The 19,913-nt window shown below is 59.2% G+C and overlaps 1 protein-coding gene across 3 annotated transcripts; it reads left to right on the top strand.

Annotated features, from left to right (window-relative positions):
* The first annotated feature begins 6,595 nt into the window (after nucleotides 1-6,595).
* LOC134339959 (ribonuclease inhibitor-like) lies at nucleotides 6,596-19,701 on the top strand. Of its 3 annotated transcripts, none has more exons than XM_063036770.1 (10): nucleotides 6,596-6,661; nucleotides 8,202-8,368; nucleotides 10,496-10,667; nucleotides 11,083-11,389; nucleotides 12,750-12,836; nucleotides 14,817-14,987; nucleotides 15,446-15,616; nucleotides 17,575-17,745; nucleotides 18,479-18,646; nucleotides 19,089-19,701. In XM_063036770.1, the coding sequence occupies exons 1-10, from the start codon at nucleotides 6,616-6,618 to the stop codon at nucleotides 19,168-19,170; spliced, it is 1,542 nt and encodes a 513-aa protein (XP_062892840.1). In that variant the 5' UTR covers nucleotides 6,596-6,615; the 3' UTR covers nucleotides 19,171-19,701. The 3 variants fall into 3 exon arrangements, with proteins under 3 accessions (XP_062892840.1, XP_062892841.1, XP_062892839.1); XM_063036771.1 differs by lacking the exon at nucleotides 6,596-6,661 and adding an exon at nucleotides 7,401-7,436 and having other exon boundaries at nucleotides 19,089-19,700; XM_063036769.1 differs by lacking the exon at nucleotides 6,596-6,661 and having other exon boundaries at nucleotides 7,710-8,368.
* The last annotated feature ends 212 nt before the right edge of the window (nucleotides 19,702-19,913 follow it).

Below are 19,913 nucleotides of genomic sequence, written 5' to 3'. Positions count from 1 at the left end.
GGTGACGGAGACGGCGAGGGGTGTAGGGGAGGGCGGTGTGACGGAGACGGGGTGGGGTGTAGGGGAGGAAGGGGTGACGGAGACGGGGCGGGGTGTAGGGGAGGGAGGGGTGACGGAGACGGCGAGGGGTGTAGGGGAGAGCGGGGTGACAGAGACTGGGTGGGGTGTAGGGGAGGGAAGGGGTGATGGAGACGGGGAGGGGTGTAGGGGAGGTAGGGGTGACGGAGACGGGGTGGGGTGTAGGGGAGGAAGGGGTGACGGAGACGGCGAGGGGTGTAGGGGAGGGCGGGGTGACGGAGACGGGGTGGGGTGTAGGGGAGGAAGGGGTGACGGAGACGGGGAGGGGTGTAGGGGAGGGAGGGGTGAAGGAGACGGCGAGGGGTGTAGGGGAGAGCGGGGTGACGGAGACGGGGAGGGGTGTAGGAGACGGAGGGGTGACGGAGACGGCGAGAGGTGTAGGGGAGGGTGGGGTGACGGAGACGGGGAGGGTGCACGATGGAAGTGGTGACGGACATGGGGAGGGGGCAGAGGGTGGGGGGCTGACGGAGACGGAGAGATTAATGGGATTATGGAGACGGGGAAGGGCGTAGGAGGGAGGAAGCGACGAAAAAGTGGGGAAGCAGGGGATGGAGGAATGGTGCAGACGGGGAGGGAGGGAGTGAGTGGCGGAGACGGGGGTGGCGCAGGCTGGGAAGTCACGACGGAGACAGAGTGGCGCAGGTGCGGAGGGGTGGCTGAGACTCGTGAGGGGAGGACGAGGAACAGATTACGGATGGTGAATAAATACTTGGCGCCTTCCCTCTTTTCCCCCACCCCTTTCCCATCTCACTCCCTCCTTCACCGTCTCCTTTGGCCCCTGCTTCTGTCTTCTTCCTCCCCCCCCCCACACCCACCCTCACTGGCTGTCGTTTCCCGACTCCCCCTCGCTGTCTCACTCATGTCTCACTGCCTCCCTCTCTCTCGCTCCCTGTCCCCCAATACCCCTTCTCCCCAAATTCCCAGCATGTCTCCCCGCCCCCTTCACCTCAATCATACCCTCACCCGTCAGCCTCTCTCACCCCGACCATCCCCTCCTCCTCTTCCCCTTCTCCATTCCTTTCCCCCCCTTGGCTATTCCCTCTCTCTCTCCTCCTTCTCTTCCCTCCCTCTCCTCTCGCCTGCCTGTCCCGCACCCACTCTCCCCCCTCTCGCCTACCGCACTACCTCCTCTATTTCCCTGTCTTTTTCCCCTCCTCCCTCGCCCTTTCCTTTTCTCTCTCTCCTCTCTCCCCTCCTTCCCCCTCTCCCTCTATCCCTCCTCTCCTCCTCTTTCTTTCCTCTCTCCCCTCCTTTCCCCTCTCCCTGTATTCCTCCTCTCTCCGTCTCTCCTCTTTCTTTCTCTCATCTCTCTCCTCCGTCCCCTCTCTCTCCTCTCTCTTCCTCTCCCTTCCTCCGTACTCTCCGCTTCCCTTCCTCCCTCTTCCTCTTTTTCAACTCTCTCCCTCTCCCCCCTTCTCTTTACCCCTCTCTCCCTCTCTCTCTCCCCACTCTACTCTCCCTGCCGTCTACCCTCTCTCCCGGTGCTAACTTCTTCCTGCTGTGCACGACCCCCGGGTACAGCCCTCCCCTCCGCCTCCCGTCCAACCCCCCTGTTGCACCGTAACACACCTCCCTCTTATGCGGCCAGACCGAGCTCCGAGCCACTCTGAGCCCGGGGAGGAGGGGAATGGATCGTCCGCTGGGTTGTTATTTGAATCCTTCTCGCTCGGACGCTGTGCGGAGATTTGTCTCAGGATGGATCTCACTTCCGGGTGTTTGGGGGCGGGGGGATGTGGTTAATCACCTGTTGGATCGACCCCGGAGTATGTCGGAGGGAGGGCGTCGAGGGCGGAGCTCCCATAAAGAGTGGGCAGGCAAGAAGGGAGGGGCTTGAGTGAGGAGAGAGAGAAGGAGAGACGGGCATGGTGGGTGGGGGGCAAAGAGGGAGGGATGTAGGAGAGGGGGCGGTGAGAACGGAGGGCCGCACCCGGGTGGGGGGGGGTGACCGTGAGGCGGGAGCACCGCAAGAGAAGGGCGCAGAGCGGTTCGTTCCCGCCGTGTAGGGAAGTCTCCTCACGGGAGGGAGACACGGATGATCGGCGCGGTGAAGGAGGCGTTCGGCACGCTGGCCTCCTGTCGGACCGGGTACCAACCGAATACGGGAGTTGGGACATCGCGTCACAGCTGCCGGAGACGTCAGAGTGACGTCACTGCGGGCGTTGCGTGGAGGTCTGATCTCCGGGCGCCAGGAACCGACTTCGCTGGTTAAAACTGGTTCACGATTGCCACCTGTACGGAGAAAAACCTTGGCTTTGCATGCCAGCTTTAGAGATTATCTCGACGCAGCAGGGCACGGAGATAGGACAAGTCATGACAGAATGCAGAGGGAAGAGTTACAGCGGCGGAGACAGACCGGTGGGGGGGGGGGCGCAGACAACGAGGCGCAAGGCCAGAACGAAGTAGACCGTGAGGTCAAGAGTCTGGGGGACGGTCCTGTAGACAGAGCAGTTGGAGTTGAGGCTATCCTTGGGCCTGGTTGGACGTAACTTCGGCCTTCAGTACCTTCTACCCGATGGGAGAGAGGAGGGGTGAGGTTGTCCAGGGCAGGAGATGGCCTTGGTGATGCTGGTCGCTTGACCGAGGAGGTGCCGGCAGGGTCCACGGAAGGCTGGCCGGTTTTCGTGATGTAGTGGGGGGCGTCGACAGCTCTGTGAAGTCCAGAATAGTCGCCGCGCCAAGCCGTGATACATCGAGATGAGCTGGGTGGGAGGTGGGGTGGATTTCGGTGCCTGCGTCTGGGCCAGGTACGTGGGACATGCCGAGGTGCTTTGGCCTCCTGCGGAGGCAGAGGAGTGTAGTGGCGTTTCCAGGCCATGACGTCGACGTGAGTGGACCAGGGTCAGGCTAGGAACGCGAAGCCCCCCCCGCCCGCACAGTCTCGACCTCCACGCCGCGGATGTAGACAGAAGCGTCCGCACTGGCCCGCTTCCCGGAGTCGGAGACCAGCTCTCCCGCGCTCATAGGGGCACTTACGGCCCAGAAACGGGCCCTTCGGCCCCAGCTAGTCCGTGCCGGGCGATTAGTCTGCCTCGTCCTGTCAACCTGCACCGGTACCACAGCCACGTCCCAATCCAGAATCTCTCTCGGATGTTGAAATCAAGCCCGCATCCATCACTTCCGCTGGCAGTTCCTTACACACTCTCACCGCCCTCTGTGTGAAGAAGCCCCACCCCCACCACACCACCTTTTTACTCCCCTTAAATATTTCACCTTTCACCCTTAACTCATGACCTCTAGTTCTACTCTCACCCAATCACAAAGGGGAAAACGCTGCTTGCCATTACTCTATCTACACGTACATCCCTCATAATGTCGAATACTTCTATCACATCACCCCTCACTCTCCTACGTTCCGGGGAGTAAAGCCCTAACCTGTTCGACCTTTCCATGTGACCCGGCTCCTCGGGTCCCGGCAGCCACCTTGCGAATTTCCTCCGCACCCTTTGAGGTTTTATTGACATCTTCCCTGCAGGTAGGTGACCAGAAGTGGACACAGTACTCTAACCTCTTAAACAACCCCAACATGGTGTTGGCGCGTGGCCAAGTGGTTAAGGCATCGGCCTCGTGATCTGAAGGTCGCGAGTTCAAGCCTCAGCTGAGGTAGCGTGTTTGTGTCCTTGAGCAAGGCACTTAACCACGCATTGCTCCTGCACGTTTATAGTGGTTGGTGCAGTTTGGACAAGACTCAGTATTTTGACTTATGGTGGTCAGTATTTTGACTTATGGTGGAGGTCAATTGCTCAAAGCTCTCTTCGAGGCACTGGCAGACCAGCAGAACATGGACAAACCATCGTGCACCCCGACATCTCCTGATCTCTGGTCTCAGGATCTGAAGATGACGTGCGGGCTGCCTTCAGGAGGCCGAATCCAAGGGAAGCATTCGGTCCGGACGGAGTACGTAGCTGAGTACTAAAGACCTCTGCTGACCAGCTGGCTGGGGTGTTCACGGAGATCTTCAACCTCTCGCTCCGCCAGTGTGCGGTACCCAGCTGCTTCAAGCGGGCTTCAATCCTCCCGGCGCCCAGGAAGATCATGGTAACCTGCCTCGGCGACTCTCGCCCAGTGGCACTTAGATCCACAGTGATGAAGTGTTTTGCGAGGTTGGTGTTGAAGCGTATCAGCTCCTGTCCGAGTGGCGACTTGGATCCGCTCCGATTTGCCGACCGGAGCCACAGCTCTACGCCAGACGCCACCTTGACGGCTCTTCATAGAACCCCGGAATATCTGGACAGCAAAGATGCATCCATCAGGATGTTGTTTTGTCGATTACAGCTCGGTATTCGGTACTGTAATCCCCTGAAAACTAATCACTAAATTCCAAAACCTGGGCCACGGTTCCTCCTTGTGCCTTTGGAGTCTGGATTTCCTCACTTGTAGACCCCACTTGGCTTGGATTGGCAGTAAGATCTCCTCCACCATCTCATTAGCACGGGAACACCACAGGGACGTCTGCTTAACCCGCTAATCCACTCGCTTCACACCTATCACTGCGGACCAGCTCAGCTCCAACACCGTATACAAGTCTGCTGACGACCCCACTGTCGTGGGCTATCTCAAATGGGTTGATGAACCAGCACGCAGCAGGGAGATTGAAAATTTGTCTGAGTGGTGCAGCAAGAGCAGCCTCCCATTCAATGTCCAATAAGGCCTAGAAACTGACTGTAGGCTTCAGGAGAGGGAAACCAGCGGTCCATCAGCCAGTGATCATCCGAGGATCAGAGGTGGACAGGGTCAGTCACTTTAAAATTCCTGGGTGTCACTCTCTCAGAGGCTCTGTCCTGGACCCATCAAATAAAAATAATTGCGAAAAGAAAGCACGACCGCGCCTCTGCTTCCTCAAGAGTCGGCGGAAGTTCAGCATGGCATCAAAAACTTTGGCAAACTTCTGTAGGTGTGTGGTGGAAAGAGTGCTGACTGGCTGCGTCACGGCCCGGGACGGGAACACCAATGCCTTTGAGCGGAAGATCCTACAAAAAGGTCCTGAATTCGGCCCAGTACATCACGGGTAAAACCCTCCCAGCCACTGAGCACATCTACATGAAACGCTGCCGTGGAAAAGCAGCGTCCATCATCTACAATCCTCACCACCCAGGCCGTGCTCTTTTCTTGCTGCTGCCATCAGCTAGAAGGTATAGGAGCCTCAGGACTCACACCACCAGGTTCAGGAACAGTTATTACCCCTCAAACATCAGGAAGTGGGTACAGGAGCCTCAGGACTCACATCACCAGGTTCCGGAACAGTTATTACCCCTCAAACATCAGGAAGGAGGTACAGGAGCCTCAGGACCCACACTACCAGGTTCAGGAATAGTTATTACCCCTCAAACATCAGGAAGGAGGTACAGGAGCCTCAGGACTCACACCACCAGGTTCCGGAACAGTTATTACCCCTCAAACATCAGGAAGGAGGTACAGGAGCCTCAGGACTCACACCACCAGGTTCAGGAACAGTTATTACCCCTCAAACATCAGGAAGTGGGTACAGGAGCCTCAGGACTCACATCACCAGGTTCCGGAACAGAATTACCCCTCAAACATCAGGAAAGAGGTACAGGAGCCTCAGGACCCACACTACCAGGTTCAGGAACAGTTATTACCCCTCAAACATCAGGAAGGAGGTACAGGAGCCTCAGGACTCACACCACCAGGTTCAGGAACAGTTATTACCCCTCAAACATCAGGAAGGAGGTACAGGAGCCTCAGCACCCACACCACCAGGTTCAGGAACAGTTATTACCCCTCAAACATCAGCAAGGAGGTACAGGAGCCTCAGGACTCACACCACCAGGTTCAGGAACAGTTATTACCCCTCAAACATCAGGAAGGAGGTACAGGAGCCTCAGGACCCACACCGCCAGGTTCAGGAAGAGTTACCACCCCTCAACCATCAGGCTCTTGGACAAAACAGGACAATTAATCTCATCTATTGAGATGTTCCCACAACCAGTGGACTCACTTTGAGGACTCCTTACCTTGTTACTTCATGCTGGCGTTATTTATTGCTATATATTTATATCTGCGTTTGCATTGTCCATCGATACTGGTTACAGTTACCGTTCTATAGATTTGCTTGGTATGCCCGCAAGAAAAAGAACCGCGGGTTTGCACGTGCGGCGCGCGGTGATATGCACGAATTCCGATACTAAATTTGACTATGAACTTTGACCTTCACCCGCGACGCCACCTTCAAGGAACCGTGCATCTGCATTCCCAGATCCGTGTGTTCCGGGGGGCGTGAGGAGACCAGCCTCAGAAGGGATGTTGCAGGGACTGAGGGATGGCGGTTTGGGTGATAAGGAGAGATGGGAAAGGAGGCCGGTGCTGTTCTTCCGCCTTGAGGGTGGTCGGGGGGGGTGACCTTATCGAGGTCTGTAAACTTAACAGGGGAACTGGTAATGTGGACGCCTACCGTCTCTCCCTCTCTCGTCCAGGGTCGGGGGAATCTAAAAGTACAGGGCGCACAAATTTAAGGCGGGGAGGGGGGGGATTTAATTGCGACCCGAGGTGGGGGGGGGGGCAAAGTTACTCACCCAGAGGATGGTCTACACACGGGCCGAGCCGCCGGAGGACGTGGCTCAGGCAGGTAGAGTAACAACAGTGAAGAGGAACTTGGTCAGGGAGAAGATGCGGGTGAACACGCGCACGTGTCCCGCTTTGGTCCCCCGGCTGTGGGAAAGGGGGCGGAGGGGAGATTTACATGGATGGTGCTGGGCTCGGCGGAGTGAGTTGTGGAGAGAGGCTGGACAGGTTAGGACTTTATTCCATGAAGTACAGGAGCGCTATAAAATCACCAGGGGCGCAGATGGGGTGTACGCCCGCAGCAATTTTCCCCAGGGGCTTGGGGAGAAATCAAGAACCAGAGGGCACGGGTTAAAGGGGAAGGCGATTGAACAGGGGCCCGAGAAGCAACTGTATCACCCGGAAGGTGGGCCGCACATGGAGCGAGCTGCCGGAGGAAGGGATTGCGGCAGGTGCATTAACGAAAATTAAAGGGCGTTTGGACAGGTCCACGGATAGGAAATGTGGACCGAATTCAGGTGGATAGAGCTAGTCCGGGAAGGCAGGGGCGATATGGGCCCAGTGGCCTGCTTCCGCACTGAATAACCCTATGAGTCTGCGAATCTCTTCTGTGGGGGGGGGGGGGGGCTCCCCATTAAGGGCGGTATCTCCCTTGCACCGTCGGCTTTTTCTCGGCTCCCTGCTAACCCGGGGAAGCTGAGAGATCACAGACCGTTCTCTGTGCCGTCGGCGGGAGGGGGTGGCACGTCTGGAAGGCAGTGATAAGGGGCGAGGCACGTTCTGATCGCTGCGGTGGGAGGGAGGAAGGGAGGGAACTTCGCTCGGCAGAATGGACGATGGTGAGGCACTTCAGGGGGGGAGCCGTTTTGTGTGTGTTTTGTATGTAAAGGGAGAGGGTCTTGTGAGAGAGAGAGAGTGCCTATATTGGAGATAAAGACTGTGAATGTGAGAGAGAGAGGGAGAGAGTGCGTGTGAGCTAGAGGGAAGGAGAGCGTGTATAACTCACAGAGTGGAACGAGGGTGAGAGAGGAGTGTGCGAGAGAGAGGCATCTATGAGAAGAGAGAGAGAGCTGTGTGTGAGAGAGAGGGGCGTGTGAGAGAAAGGGGAAGGGGTGTTTGAGAGAGAGGCGTGTGTGAGAGAGGAGAGGTATGGGAGAGAGGAGAGGTGTGGGAGAGAGAGAGGTGTGTGTGTGATAGAGAGGGATGTGGGAGAGAGAGAGGTGTGTGTGATAGAGAGGGGTGTGTGTCTGAGGGAGAAGTGTGTATGAGAGAGGTGTGTGTCAGACAGAGGGGTGAGAGAGAGCGAGGGGTATGTGTGTGAGAGAGATGTGCGTCTGAAGGAGCTGTGTGTGAGACACAGGGCCGTGTGGGAGAGGTGGGTGTGCGAGAGAGAGAGAGAGTTGTACGTGATAGAGGTGCTTGTGAGAGAGAGGTGTGTATGTCACAGTGAGTATATGTGTATGAATGTGTGACAGCGAGTGTCTGTGGGGGGGGCTCGGGGTGAATGTGTGTGTGGGGGGAGATAATCTGTGTGTGGGAGCAGCAGCAGGAACACTTAGACTTCCCCCCGACCTCTCTCGCTCCCTCTTTCATCTCCTCCACAGGGAAGGATCCCCAGGGGGAGCCGCCGGACCTCAGCCCCCCGGACGCCCACCTGTACCGGGTGTGCGCCTTCCACCTCGCCAGCCTTCACCGAGAGCTGGGAGAGTTCCGAGAGACCCTCGCCTCCCTGCCTCTGGATCAGGCTCTCTTCTACAGCCAGGGAGGGCAGGTGAGGCTGGGTGGGGAGGGAGAGGCTGAGAGGGGGGCAGCGGAGGAGGAGGCGGGAGTGGCAGAGACCTTGGGGTGATGATAGAGGGGAGGCAGGGAGAAAGGGTGGAGAGAGAAGTGAAGAGAGAGGGAGGGGAGCAGAGATAGAGGGAGTGAGGAAGAGAGCGGGGAGAGCAGTCGGCCAGAGAGAGGGGCAAAGAGGAAGGGTGAAAGGGGGCAGTTAGAGAGGGGGGAGAAAGAGAGGGTAGATGGACACAGAGGGTGGGAGAAGGGCGGTGGAGAGGCTGATGAGATGGAGAGAGAGCGAGAGAGAGAGAGAGAGAGAGAGAGAGAGACGTGAGGAGTGTGGGAGAGGGCTGGAACAGGGAGATGGCAGAGCGAGAGGGTGATGGATGAGGGGAGGCAAGTGTGTAATGAGGAGGGAGACGGGTGGGGGAAGATTGAAAGGGGAAGTGGAGTAGGGGGTGAGTGGGGAAGGGGTCGAGGATGGCGGGAGGGAGGAGGGGACGGTGACAGAAGGAAGGGGGTAGGGGACAGTGAGAGGTTTGCGTTAGCGAAGGGAGGGGTGTAAAGGGGAGGCGGGGAGGTGTGTCGTGGGAAGTGCAGGAGGGAGAGAGAGTGTCGGAGAGGTAGGGGAAGAAAGACGGGTGGAAGAGAGAAAGAACGCGTGAAGGGAAGGGGGAGGAGAGAGAGATAGAGACGGACGACGCGGTGAACGACAGAAAATGGAGTCAGAGAGGTGAAAGGGGGATGAGGGGAGAGAGGGGGAGAAGGTGAGGGCGGAGAGGAGGGAAAGACGGAGAGCGAGAGTTGGAAGGGGGGAGATGGAAGAGGAAGATGAGACGTGGAGGACGGAAAGAGAGGGGAGAGCGAGAAACGGCAGAGGGGGGAGGCTAAAGGGTTGAGGAAGGGAGAGGGGGTAGAGTGGGGGAGGGATGGAAAAAGGCAGAGTGTGGCGGGGAGAAACAAGGAACGGTATATAGGATAGGGGTTGAGTAGCGAGGAGAATTGGGCAGAGAAGAAGAGAGAGGGGAGGGGATAGGGGGAGAGGTTGACAGCGGTAAGGGAGAGAGAGAGAAGGACAGACAGGGGAGCAGTGTGAGGGACGGGAGAAGAGAGGGGGTGATCGTGGTAATATTGGGAACTCTCCCGCCCTGCCCTCTCCCGATGTCCCTGGTTGACCGGAACTCCTCACTTCCGGCTCCCCTCTTCCACTCTCTCTCCTCATCTCCCTGTCCTGTCCGGCCTTCAAAACAGTGCACGTCCGTCCATTACCGCCTCTCTCCCACACCCTTGCCGTCCCTCTTCCTCACCCACCTTCCTCACCGCCCTCTCCCTCAATCTCTCCTCGCCGCCCCTCTCCCTCACCCCTCCCTCACCGCCCCTCCCTCAAACTCTCCTCGCCGCTCCTCTTCCTCACCCTACCCGCCTCGCTGTCCCTTCCTCACCGACCCTCTCCTTCACCCCTCCCTCACCGCCCTCTCCCTCGATATCTGCTCACCGCCCCCTCCCTCAATATCTGCTTGCCGCCCCTTTCCCTCATCCCACCCTCACCGCCCTCTCCCTCACTCCTCCCTCACCGTCCTCTCTCTCAATCCCTCCTCGCCGCCCCTCTCCTTCAATCTCTCCTCGCCGTCCCACTCCCTCACCCCTCCCTCTTCGCCGCCCCTCTCCCTCACCCCTCCCTCACCGCCCTCTCCCTCAATCTCTCCTTGCTGGCCGTCTCCCTCACCCCTCCTTCACCACCCTCTCCCTCACCGCCCTCCCGTCAATGTCTCCTTGCCGCCCGTCTCCCTCACCACCCTCTCCCTCACCCTTCCTTCACTGCCCTCTCCTTCAATCTCTCCTGGCCGCCCCTCTCCCTCACCGCTTTCTCCCTGAGTCTCTCCTCGCTGCCCCTCTCCCTCACTCCTCCCTCACCGTCTCTCAATCCCTCCTCGTCGCCCCTCTCCCTCACCGCTTTCTCCCTCAATCTCTCCTCGCCGCCCCTCTCCCACACCCCTCCTGCCGCGTCTCCATTCTTCCAGCACCCCTCCTCCTCCTCGCCAGTGCCACAGTAGTGGGAGGGGGGGGGTGCGAGGTGGTGGGGGACGAAACCCTCCCGATGAACTTCGCTCTCCGCCGCCAGGACCTGCAGAAACCGGTGGGTCCCGGGACGAGCACGGAATCCCCCCGGTTCCTGGTGGAGGAGGTGAGTCTGAGGGACCCTTCCCTCGGCGAGAGCCTCCACGACCTCCTGCGCCGCCTCGAACACACCGAGGACCTGCTCCAGGGCCTGGTGTCGGATTGCCATGAGAAAGGTACGGCGACGGGGAGGGATGGGAGCGACTCACAGAGACGGAGCGGGGAGGGGTGACGGAGACCGGGAAGAATGCAAAGGCGGGAAGGCGAACAGGGAGACGGGAGTGGGCGTGAAAGCGGAAGGCGGGGGGGGGGGGGCGCAGAGACATAGAACATAGAAACCTACAGCACATTACAGGCCCTTTGGCCCACAATGTTGTGCCGACCATGTAAACTGCGTTGGAGACTGCCTAGAATTTCCCTACCGCAGAGTCCTCTGATTTTACAGACGTCCAGGGGCGCAGAGAACGGGGGGCGGAGGGGGGGGACAATGTGGATGGGGAGGGATGAGACGAAGGTGGCTATGTTGACTGGGCAGGGATGGGACGGTCCTCTTCCCCAACCGATAATCCCTCCCTGCGCCTTCCCTTGCAGCGGGACCCCCACCGGAACCCGGCCCGAGTTCTGAACCGCCCGGCGCCCGATCCAGGCGCCGGCTCCTCGGCGTGCTGCACCGGATGGCCGAACTGGGCTACGGCGGGCTGATCAGGGCGGCCCGTGTGGAACTGGGACACCCCCGGGACGAGGCCGGGGCCGTGCGGCTGGCTCCCGCCGACTGCCGGGCGCTGGTGCAGGCGCTGGGCGACGGGACGACCCAGCGGCTGGAGCTGACCCATTGCGGGGCGGGCCCGGGGGCGCTGGAGGAGATGGTGGGGCGGCTGATTCTGTGTACGTCACTCAGGTAACCGGGGGCTGGAGGGAGAACGGATTGGGGAGGGGGGAGGGGGAGGAGAGAAAGTGGAGTGGAGGGGAGTAGAAGAGACGAGGGAGTGGGAGGGGGGTGGGAAGGGGAGGAGGAGAGAAAGTGTGGGGGAAGAGGAGGGAGTGAAATAGGAGAGAAGGGAGGGTAGGGAGCGGAGGGGCGGGGTGGAGAGCCAGATGAGGGAGGGAGGGGGGGAGAGTAGTAGGGGGGAAGGGGTGAGAGAGATGAGCTAAAGAGAGGTAGAAATGTGGAGAGGGGGTCGGAGAGCTTAAAAGAGAGGTCAGGGAGGGCTGAGAGGGGGTAGGGAGAGAGGTGGGGAAGAGGAGAGGGAGGAGAGGGAATAGGGCTGAGAAAGGTGACGGAGGGAGGGGGCGACGGGATAGATGGATCGGGGAGAAATGATTCCGGGAGCGGGAAGCGAAAGTGTGCGGATAAGGAAGAGGGAGCGGGAGGGAGAAGGAAGAGGGGGAAGGAGGGAGGGCGAGTGGGGAACGGAGGGCGGAGAGAGGAAGGACAGGGGATTTGGAGATGACGAGGGGGGAGAGAAAGAGTAGCAGTAGAGCGAGGAGTGAGTGAGGGAGATGAGGGGAAGGGGCGGGCAGTTTTAAACTCCTCTCCTCATTTCATTCTATTACCCCACCCTTCCCCCAATCACCCATAAACCTTCGTGTCCCTCTTAATCTCTCCCACTTTCCGTATTGTACAATACCATGGGTTTTTTTCGCTTGTTCGCCTTCCTCCCACCCTCACCCTCACCCTCACCTGCTCCTTTATCTTCCTCCTCTCACCCGCTCCCCTCTGCACCTCATCTCTCATCTCCCCGTCCCACGCTCTCTACCCGACCCCTCTCTTCCCTCTTCCTATCCCACTCCCCCTATTCCGCTCTCACGCTCCCTCTGATCCTTTCTCTCCCCCTTTCGTCCCCCTTTACCCTCTGTTCCCCCTTTCACTCCCACCCTTTCTACTCCCACTCACACTCCCCGCTCTCACTCCCCTCTCTCCTTCTCCCTCTCCCTCCATTCTCTTACTCGTCTCTCTCCCTGTATCTCGCTCTTTCCCTCTCTATCCCACCTCCCAACCCATCTCACTCTCTATCGCTCTCTGTCCCTCTCTCTATCCCTCCCCACTCTCTCCCTCCCTCTCTCTCTCTCCCTCCCTCCCATTCTCTCCTTCTCTCTCTCTGTCTCTGTCTCTGTCTCTCTCCCTCTCTCTCCCTCTCCCCTCTCTCTCTCTCTCTCTCTCTCTCTCTCTCTCTCTCTCTCTCTCTCTCTCTCTCTCTCTCTCTCTCTCTCTCTCTTCCCCCCCCCCCCATCACCCCTGCTCCATTCTCTGTCAGCAGGTTATCGTGGAACAACCTCGGGAATGGAGGGATGAATCCCATAGCCGCCTGTCTCCAGCATCCCGACTGCCGTATCGAGGAGCTGTGGTAAATCCCTCACTCAGGAGACCGGCCTCCAGATACGCCTGCCCCCTCCTCCCCTCTGCTCCCTTCCATCCCCACCAACCAAAGCCAATCTCCCCATCACCTCCGCCGCACATTCCACGGCCTTCAGCCCCTCGCCCTTGCGTCCCTTTACCCGCTTCTGAAACCTTTCCACGTATGCCTGCATGCGACTTGCAGTGCCAGGCAGCAGGGGGAACGGGCCCTTCGGCCCATCGTACCGATGATAACCCGAGATTCCCGCCCGAGCCGGTCCTATCCACCCGGCCTTTGGCCCGCATCCCTCTGAGACCCTGATCGGGGCCGAAAACGGGCCCAGCCGCCTGCCTGATCACGCAGGCCCGGTCAGTACCATGCGATACGGAGAGCAAAGCTGTTGCCAATCCTACAGCGGGCTGCCCCTACCCCGCACGCATTCTGATGAACCCGAAGGAACGGCAGAGACCGATACAGCTCGGCACCAGCGGTGTCGCGGGAGTTGCCAGCCGGCGTTGAGGCACCAGCTCCGGGTTTCTCCCTCGGGGTCCACTTGCCGGCGCCTCACCCGTGAGCGGGTAGGGCGGCGACGCTGCGAAGGTTGTAAGATCAGACGTCCCTTTCTCCTAAATGAGCAGCTGACGGGCCCGGTCTGCCCGAACCGCCAGAAGCCCGCCTTTGCCCCTTCTCCTGCCAGGGGAAACGGTTCCGCCGGACATAGAAGCCGGGCCCCACATGGGTCCCTCCAGCCTTTCTAACGGCGGGCCTCTGCAAGGGCCGTTCAAATGCTGTCACTGTGCCTGCTTCAACCATTTCCCCCGGCAGCTCGATCCCGAGGCGGGACTCTCTCCGGGTAAAGGGGTTGCCCCATCAACTTCCGATTCATTCGCTCCCCTCTCCCCTTGAACCCGTGGCCCCCTGATTCCCTGACCGGACAGAGGAGTGACTGGCGCGTTTACGCTCTCTATGCCCACCCCCGCCTGATTTTATACACCTCTAAAAATTCCTCTGTCACACCTCTCCCACCCTTTTCCATTCCCCTCTTCTGCCCCCTCTCCCTTACCTGCTCTTTCCCCTCTTCCTCTTCTCCTGACATCTCCTATACTGAAACCACTCCACCCCTCTCTCGCCCTCACCTTTCTGCTAACTATTTCGGGCACTGTGCCTTCCTCTCCCCCTCTTTATCCCCCCGACCCCTTCTCTACAACCACTCCTGCCCTCTCTCTCACCCCCTTCCTTTCCCTCTCAACACCTCCTTGCGACCCCCTCTCTCTCCCCTTCCCTATCGCCCCTCTGTCCCCTCCCCTTTCCTTCTCTCTCTCTACACCCCATTTATTCCTCTCCCACCCCCGACCCTTCCTCTCCAACCCCACTCTCCAACCTCTCTGCTCTCTCTCCCCCTCCTTCCTCCCTCTCTCCACACCTCCTCACTACCCCCTCTGCCCCCCGCCCTATCGCCCCTCTTTCCCCCTCCCCTTTCTCCCCCTCTCTGTATACCTCGTTTCTTTCTCTCTCTCCCCCTCTTTATCCCTCTCCCACCCCGACCCTTTCTCTCTAACCCCACTCTCCCACCCTTCTCCACCCCTCCTCTTCTCTCTCTCTCCTTCCTCCCCCTCTCCCACTCTCTCTAACCCCACTCTGCACAACTCCTCACTACCCCCTCCCTCGCTTTACCCCCTCCCCTATACCTATCGCCCCTCTTTCCACTCTCCCCAATTCCCCCACTCTCTCTACACCCCCTCTCTTCCTCTCTCCAACCCTCCATCCACCCCTTTCCTCGCCTCCCTTTCTGCCTCTCCCCCCTCTCCTTCCCTCTCTATCCCCTCCGTCGCTCCCTGTTTCTCTAACTCCTCTCTTCACTCCCCTTCACTACTCCCTCTCTCCTCACTCTCTCTTGCTCTTCCCCCGTCCCTACCCGCCCCTCTCTGTCTCTCTCTCTCCCACCCTCCCTCTCTCTTAACACCACCCTCCCCCCTCCCCCCCACCTAGGTTGGACAACAACGACGTCGGCGAGGCAGGGTGCCGGATTTTAGCCAAGGCGCTGGCCAGGAACAGCACCCTGCAGCGGCTCAGCTTGTCCCAGAACCCGATCGGAGACACCGGGCTGAGAGCGCTCTGCGGAGGCCTCTCGTCGGGGGCACCTTCCCTGCAGCTGCTGCGGTAGGACACACTCGCCCAACTCCGGCCAGCGGGAGGGGGCTACGGAGACAGGGAGGACTGTAGGGGAGGGAGGGGGTCACGGAGATGGGGAGGACTGGAGGGGAGGGAGGGGATCACGGAGATGGGGAGGACTGGAGGGGAGGGAGGGGTCATGGAGACACAGAGGTCTGTAGGGGAGGGAGGGGGTCACGGAGATAGGGAGGACAGGAAGGTTAGGGAGGGGGTCACGGAGACGGGGAGGACTGTAGGGGATGGAGGGGGTCACGGAGACGGGTGGATTGGAGGGGAGAGATGGGGTCACGGAGACGGGGAGGTCTGTGGGGGAGGGAGGGGTCATGGAGACGGGGAGTGGCGTAGAGGAGGAAGGGATTAAATGATACGTGGGGGGGGGCGAGTGTAGGATTTCCTGACCCGCTCTCTCTCATCTCCCTCCACCCACCATCACCACCACCACACAGCCTCTCGAGCTGCACGATCGGACAGGGTCAGTGCGGACTCCTCGCCCGGACTGTCGCCTCCAGCCTCTCCTTCGTCTCGCTTAACCTCGACAATAACCGCCTCGGAGACGAGGGCGTCCGCTCCCTCCTCGGCGCCCTCAGGCAGCCGGCCTGCAGACTCCGCACCCTCCGGTGAGTCGGCTCGCGGGGCCGGGCCCAGTCTAGAGGGCTCTTTTCGGGGATCGCACGCCGCCTGTTCCGTTATTCTCCCATTGCCGGCGGCCATTCAGCCTATTCTGGGCTACTACACGGGCGCTGCAGGCCTTCCTGGGGCTTGGGGGAACGTTTAGAGTTCGCCCAGTAGCACAGGCCGAAGGCTATTCTGCACCTCTCCCGAGTTAGCATCCCAGGCTAGACGCTCTTCTGGCCTAGTACACTGGCATTGGATTCTCTTGGGTCTCCCCTCGCACCGTGAGGTAATGTTACAGCTATATGAGACCTTGGTCAGACCCCACGCAGAGTACTGTGTGCAGTTCTGGTCACCTCACTACAGGAGGGATGTGGATACTGTAGAGAGAGTGCAGAGGAGATTTACAGGGATGCTGCCTGGATTGGGGGGCATGCCTTATGAGAATAGGTTGAGTGAACTTGCCCTTTTCTCCTTGGAGCGACGGAGGATGAGAGGTGACCTGATAGAGGTGTACAAGATGATGAGAGGCATTGATCATGTGGATAGTCAGAGGCTTTTTCCCCAGGGCTGAAATGGCTAACACGAGGGGGCACAGTTTTAAGGTGCTTGGAAATAGGTACCAAAGGGATGTCAGGGGTAAGTTTTTCACACAGAGAGTGGTGAGTGCGTGGAATGGGCTGCCGGCGACGGTGGTGGAGGCGGATACAATAGGGTCTTTTAAATAGACTCTTAGATAGTCTTAGGAAAATAGAGGGCGATGCGCTGGGGAAATTCTGGGCAGTCTCTAGAGTGGGTCACATGGTTGGCACAACATTGTGGGCCGAAGGGCCTGTAATGTGCTGCAGATTTCTATGTTCTATGTTCCCAGTTGGGAGTACTAAACACGCCGAAGGAAGCTCTGTCCCTTTCTAGCCTGACAATCCAGGATGGAGGCCGTTCAGCCCCTTTAGATACCAGTAGCAATGGCTGGAGTTATTCGAGCACAGAGGGGCAGCATAACCGCTCTCCCTCCCAGGACGGACAGCGTCCTGTTCTACTAGAGCCCGGTGACGCAGGCTCTGCGCTCCAGTAACACAGGCAAGAGCGAGTTCTGTCCCCTAAATAGCAGCCGAGGCTGCAGGCCGTTCTGTCCATCTAGGACGCCGTGCCCCGAGCTCGAGGCCGTTTTCCCCTTCGACACCCTGGTCCCCCAGACTGGAGGCCGATCCGCTCCTCCATGGACAAGGAACGTAGGCCGGAGGCCATTCTGAACACTTTCGGTGCAGGAAGCAAGGTTGCTATAGTAAATCCCGGCGTGCGGCGCCCTGTCCCCGGGGACCCAGTAACCCAGGCTGACGAGGGTCGAATAACACTGACTGGAGGCCCTTCCGGCCCTCTAGTGAATAGTAATCCAAGCTGGAAGCGTTCAGCTCCTTCAGGCTCTATTAACCCAGGCTGGAGACCTTCCGGCACCCCTCGGCCCTAATAACCCAGGCAGGTGGCCCTTCCGCCCTTTTAGGCTCAAGTAGCCCAAGCTGGAAAGTGTACACCCCCTCCAGGTCAAGCAACCCTGGCTGGAAGGCGTTCGGTCCCCGAGGGCCGAGTGTCGCAGGCTGGCGGCTCGTTCTGCGCCTTTGGGGACTAGTCGCAGAGACTGGAGTCCGTTCTGATCCTCTGGTAAATAGCAACACAATATGGTGGCCGTTCTGCCCCTCTAGCCACTAGTAACCCGGGTTGAATATCGGTATGTCCATTCAGGCCCCAGCAACCCAGGATGACTATGCGTTACATCCCTCTAGGAACTGGCAACCTAGGCTGGGGGCTGTTAGTCTGTCTGTCTGTCTGTCTGTCTCTGTCTCTCTAATGTTGACCGGCTCCTAACGCTGCGCCCGTTTACTCTCTCTCTCTCTCTCTCTCTCTCTCTCTCTCTCTCTCTCTCTCTCTCTCTCTCCCTACCCCCCCCCCTTCCCTCTCTTTACAGGCTCTGCAGCAACGGACTAACGCCGTGGGGCGCCCTGGAGCTGTCCCGCTCCCTCCGCGGGCTCCCCTTCCTCCGCCGCCTCACTCTCAGCTACAACCGGCTGGGGTCCCTGGGGGCCAAGCGCCTCTGCACGGCCCTCCGAGGAAGCACGTCCCGTCTGCAGAGGCTGGAGTAAGGAGACAACTCAGTTGTGTGGGGTGGGGAGGGGTGGGGCGAGTGAGACAGTGAGGGAGACAGCAGAGAGAGAGAGGGGAGATGCGGAGGAGGGGACAGTGGGGAAGGAGAGGGTGAAAGGGGGGAGGGGGAAGTGAGAGGGTTGAGAGGAGGAGATAGATAGGGAAGAGGGGAGAGGGAGTTGGGTGAAACTCAGTGAGAGCCGGTGGTGAGTGGGAGAGAAGTTAAGAGGGGAATGGGGGAGAGAGGTCAGAGGTCGAGGAGGAGGGAAAATGGTGGGTGAGGACGGGCGGAAGGGAGGGGAAGGAAGGGGGAATGTGAAAGGGGAGGCGGGAGAAAAGGGAGAGTGTGGAAACATCCCATTCCGATGATTAATTTCCCCAAAACCTTCACCACTTACTGGGAGTGAGGGCGGATTGTAGCATTGGGGGGAGTAGGGAAAGGATGGCGGAAGAGAGAGAGATAGGACCTCTCCTGGGTCTGCGTGATCCCCCTCCCCCTCCTGACCCCACCTTTCCTCCCTTTTCAACCCTGCCCTCCAGCCCCTCCCCTCCCTCCTGCCCTCTCCTTCCCTCGTCCCTTTCTCTATCCTCCAACCCTCCCTCCCCACACTTCCTCCGTCCTTTCTCCCTTGCCTCCACCCAGCTGACCCTCTCTGATCTCCTCTTTCCACCACCCCCCCCACCCACCCATCAACATTTCACTGAGCCTCCATCCTCTCTGCCCACAGGCTGGAGGGGGCCGGCCTGGCTGACGACTGCTCCCAAGACCTGGCGGACTCTCTGGGCTCGAACACCGCGCTCGCCGTCCTCTGCCTCAGCCGCAACGCCTTCACCGACCGCTCGCTGGAGTCCTTCCTCTGGCTCACCCAAACCACCCCCTGCCTCCAGACCCTCTGGTGAGTCCCAGCACACCTCTGGGGTGGAGGGGAGGGAGGGGGGTGGAGGAGGGGTGTAAAGCGCTGAGGGAGGGGGGGTGAGGGAAGGAGAGAGGAGGAAAGAGAGGGAGGAGATGCTGGGGTGAAGAGGGCGCTGATAGAGAGGGAGGGAGAGGGGAAGGGGACCGAGAGAGTGGGAGGGAGAGAGAAAGAGGGGCAAAGGAGAGAGAGAGGTGAAGGTAAAGAGTGCAGGATAGCGTGGAGACTGAGGTTAGGAGGGCGGGAGGGAGAGGGGACAGGGGATAAGCGAGCAGGGACTGTGACGGGGCAAGGGTTCTGAGAGAGGGTAATGTGGGACTGGTGAGAGACAGGAGGGAGGGAGACGTCGCCTTCCTAACCTACCCTCCACCACTCACCTCTCCCCACTTTTGCAACTCCCCTTCCCTCCCCCTCGCCTCGCCAGGCTCTGCAGGAACAAGTTGAGCGCCGAGGGAGTGCGGAGACTCCAGTCGGGAGCGCCGGATGGGGTGACCGTGTTCGTCTGAACAGGTTGGGAGAGTGGCCCGCACCACCTCCCGTGTAATGACTCCTTCCGGCCTGTGCGGGGCGCCCGAGAACGTTGGGCTCCGAGGTGTGTTTTTTTAAAAGCATCTGAATTGGTTTGTTGTTTATCGTTTAGAGCTCAGTGCGTTTTTTTCCCTCGAGCGACTCTCTCTTTGTAATGCGGTCTAGCTTGTGGAGTTTACTTTGATGGGCTCGGCGATTCCGCGTTACTTGTGCTATTCATTAGCGCTAATCGCGGGGCTCTAGCTTTGAGTAGGTCACCTCTCGCGTTGTCGCTCGGCCGAGCTACCGCTGTTACTTTGGAATTATTATGAATAAATTCTCGTCGCCGTCCTCTCCATCAGAGTCTGCCGCTCCTCTGCATTTGGATTCCGGTATTCCCCGTCAGTGTGCTGCCTCGGGGTCGGAGGTCAGGTGTACTATCCCTGACGGGTGTCGTGAGTGGTGTTGTTTTGCGGCAGCGGCACAGTGTACGACATGTCAATTCAGAGCTCAAAAGCTCAAAATAAATTTATTATCGAAGTACAGTATCCGTCACCGTATAGAACATGTACAGCACAGTACAGGCCCTTCGGCCGACAATGTTGTGCCGACCCTGAAACCCTGCCTCCCATATAACCCCCCACCTTAAATTCCTCCATATACCTGTCTAGTACACTCTTAAACTTCACTAGTGTATCTGCCTCCACCACTGACTCAGGCAGTGCATTCCACGCACCAACCG

Source organism: Mobula hypostoma, chromosome 31, assembly GCF_963921235.1.
Source record: "Mobula hypostoma chromosome 31, sMobHyp1.1, whole genome shotgun sequence".
Taxonomy (NCBI): Eukaryota; Metazoa; Chordata; class Chondrichthyes; order Myliobatiformes; family Myliobatidae; genus Mobula; species Mobula hypostoma.
The sequence above is the reverse complement of the archived record's forward strand: the minus strand, read 5'-3'. Positions and strand labels throughout refer to the sequence as shown.

Bases quoted from the DNA above. Each gene is read 5' to 3' on its own strand.
- LOC134339959 (XM_063036769.1), top strand. From the start codon at position 8,102: ATGTGTGTGTGGGGGGAGATAATCTGTGTGTGGGAGCAGCAGCAGGAA. The intron at 11,390-12,749 runs GTAACCGGGGGC...CTCTGTCAGCAG, and splicing joins ATTCTGTGTACGTCACTCAG to GTTATCGTGGAACAACCTCG. The intron at 15,617-17,574 runs GTGAGTCGGCTC...CTCTCTTTACAG, and splicing joins TGCAGACTCCGCACCCTCCG to GCTCTGCAGCAACGGACTAA.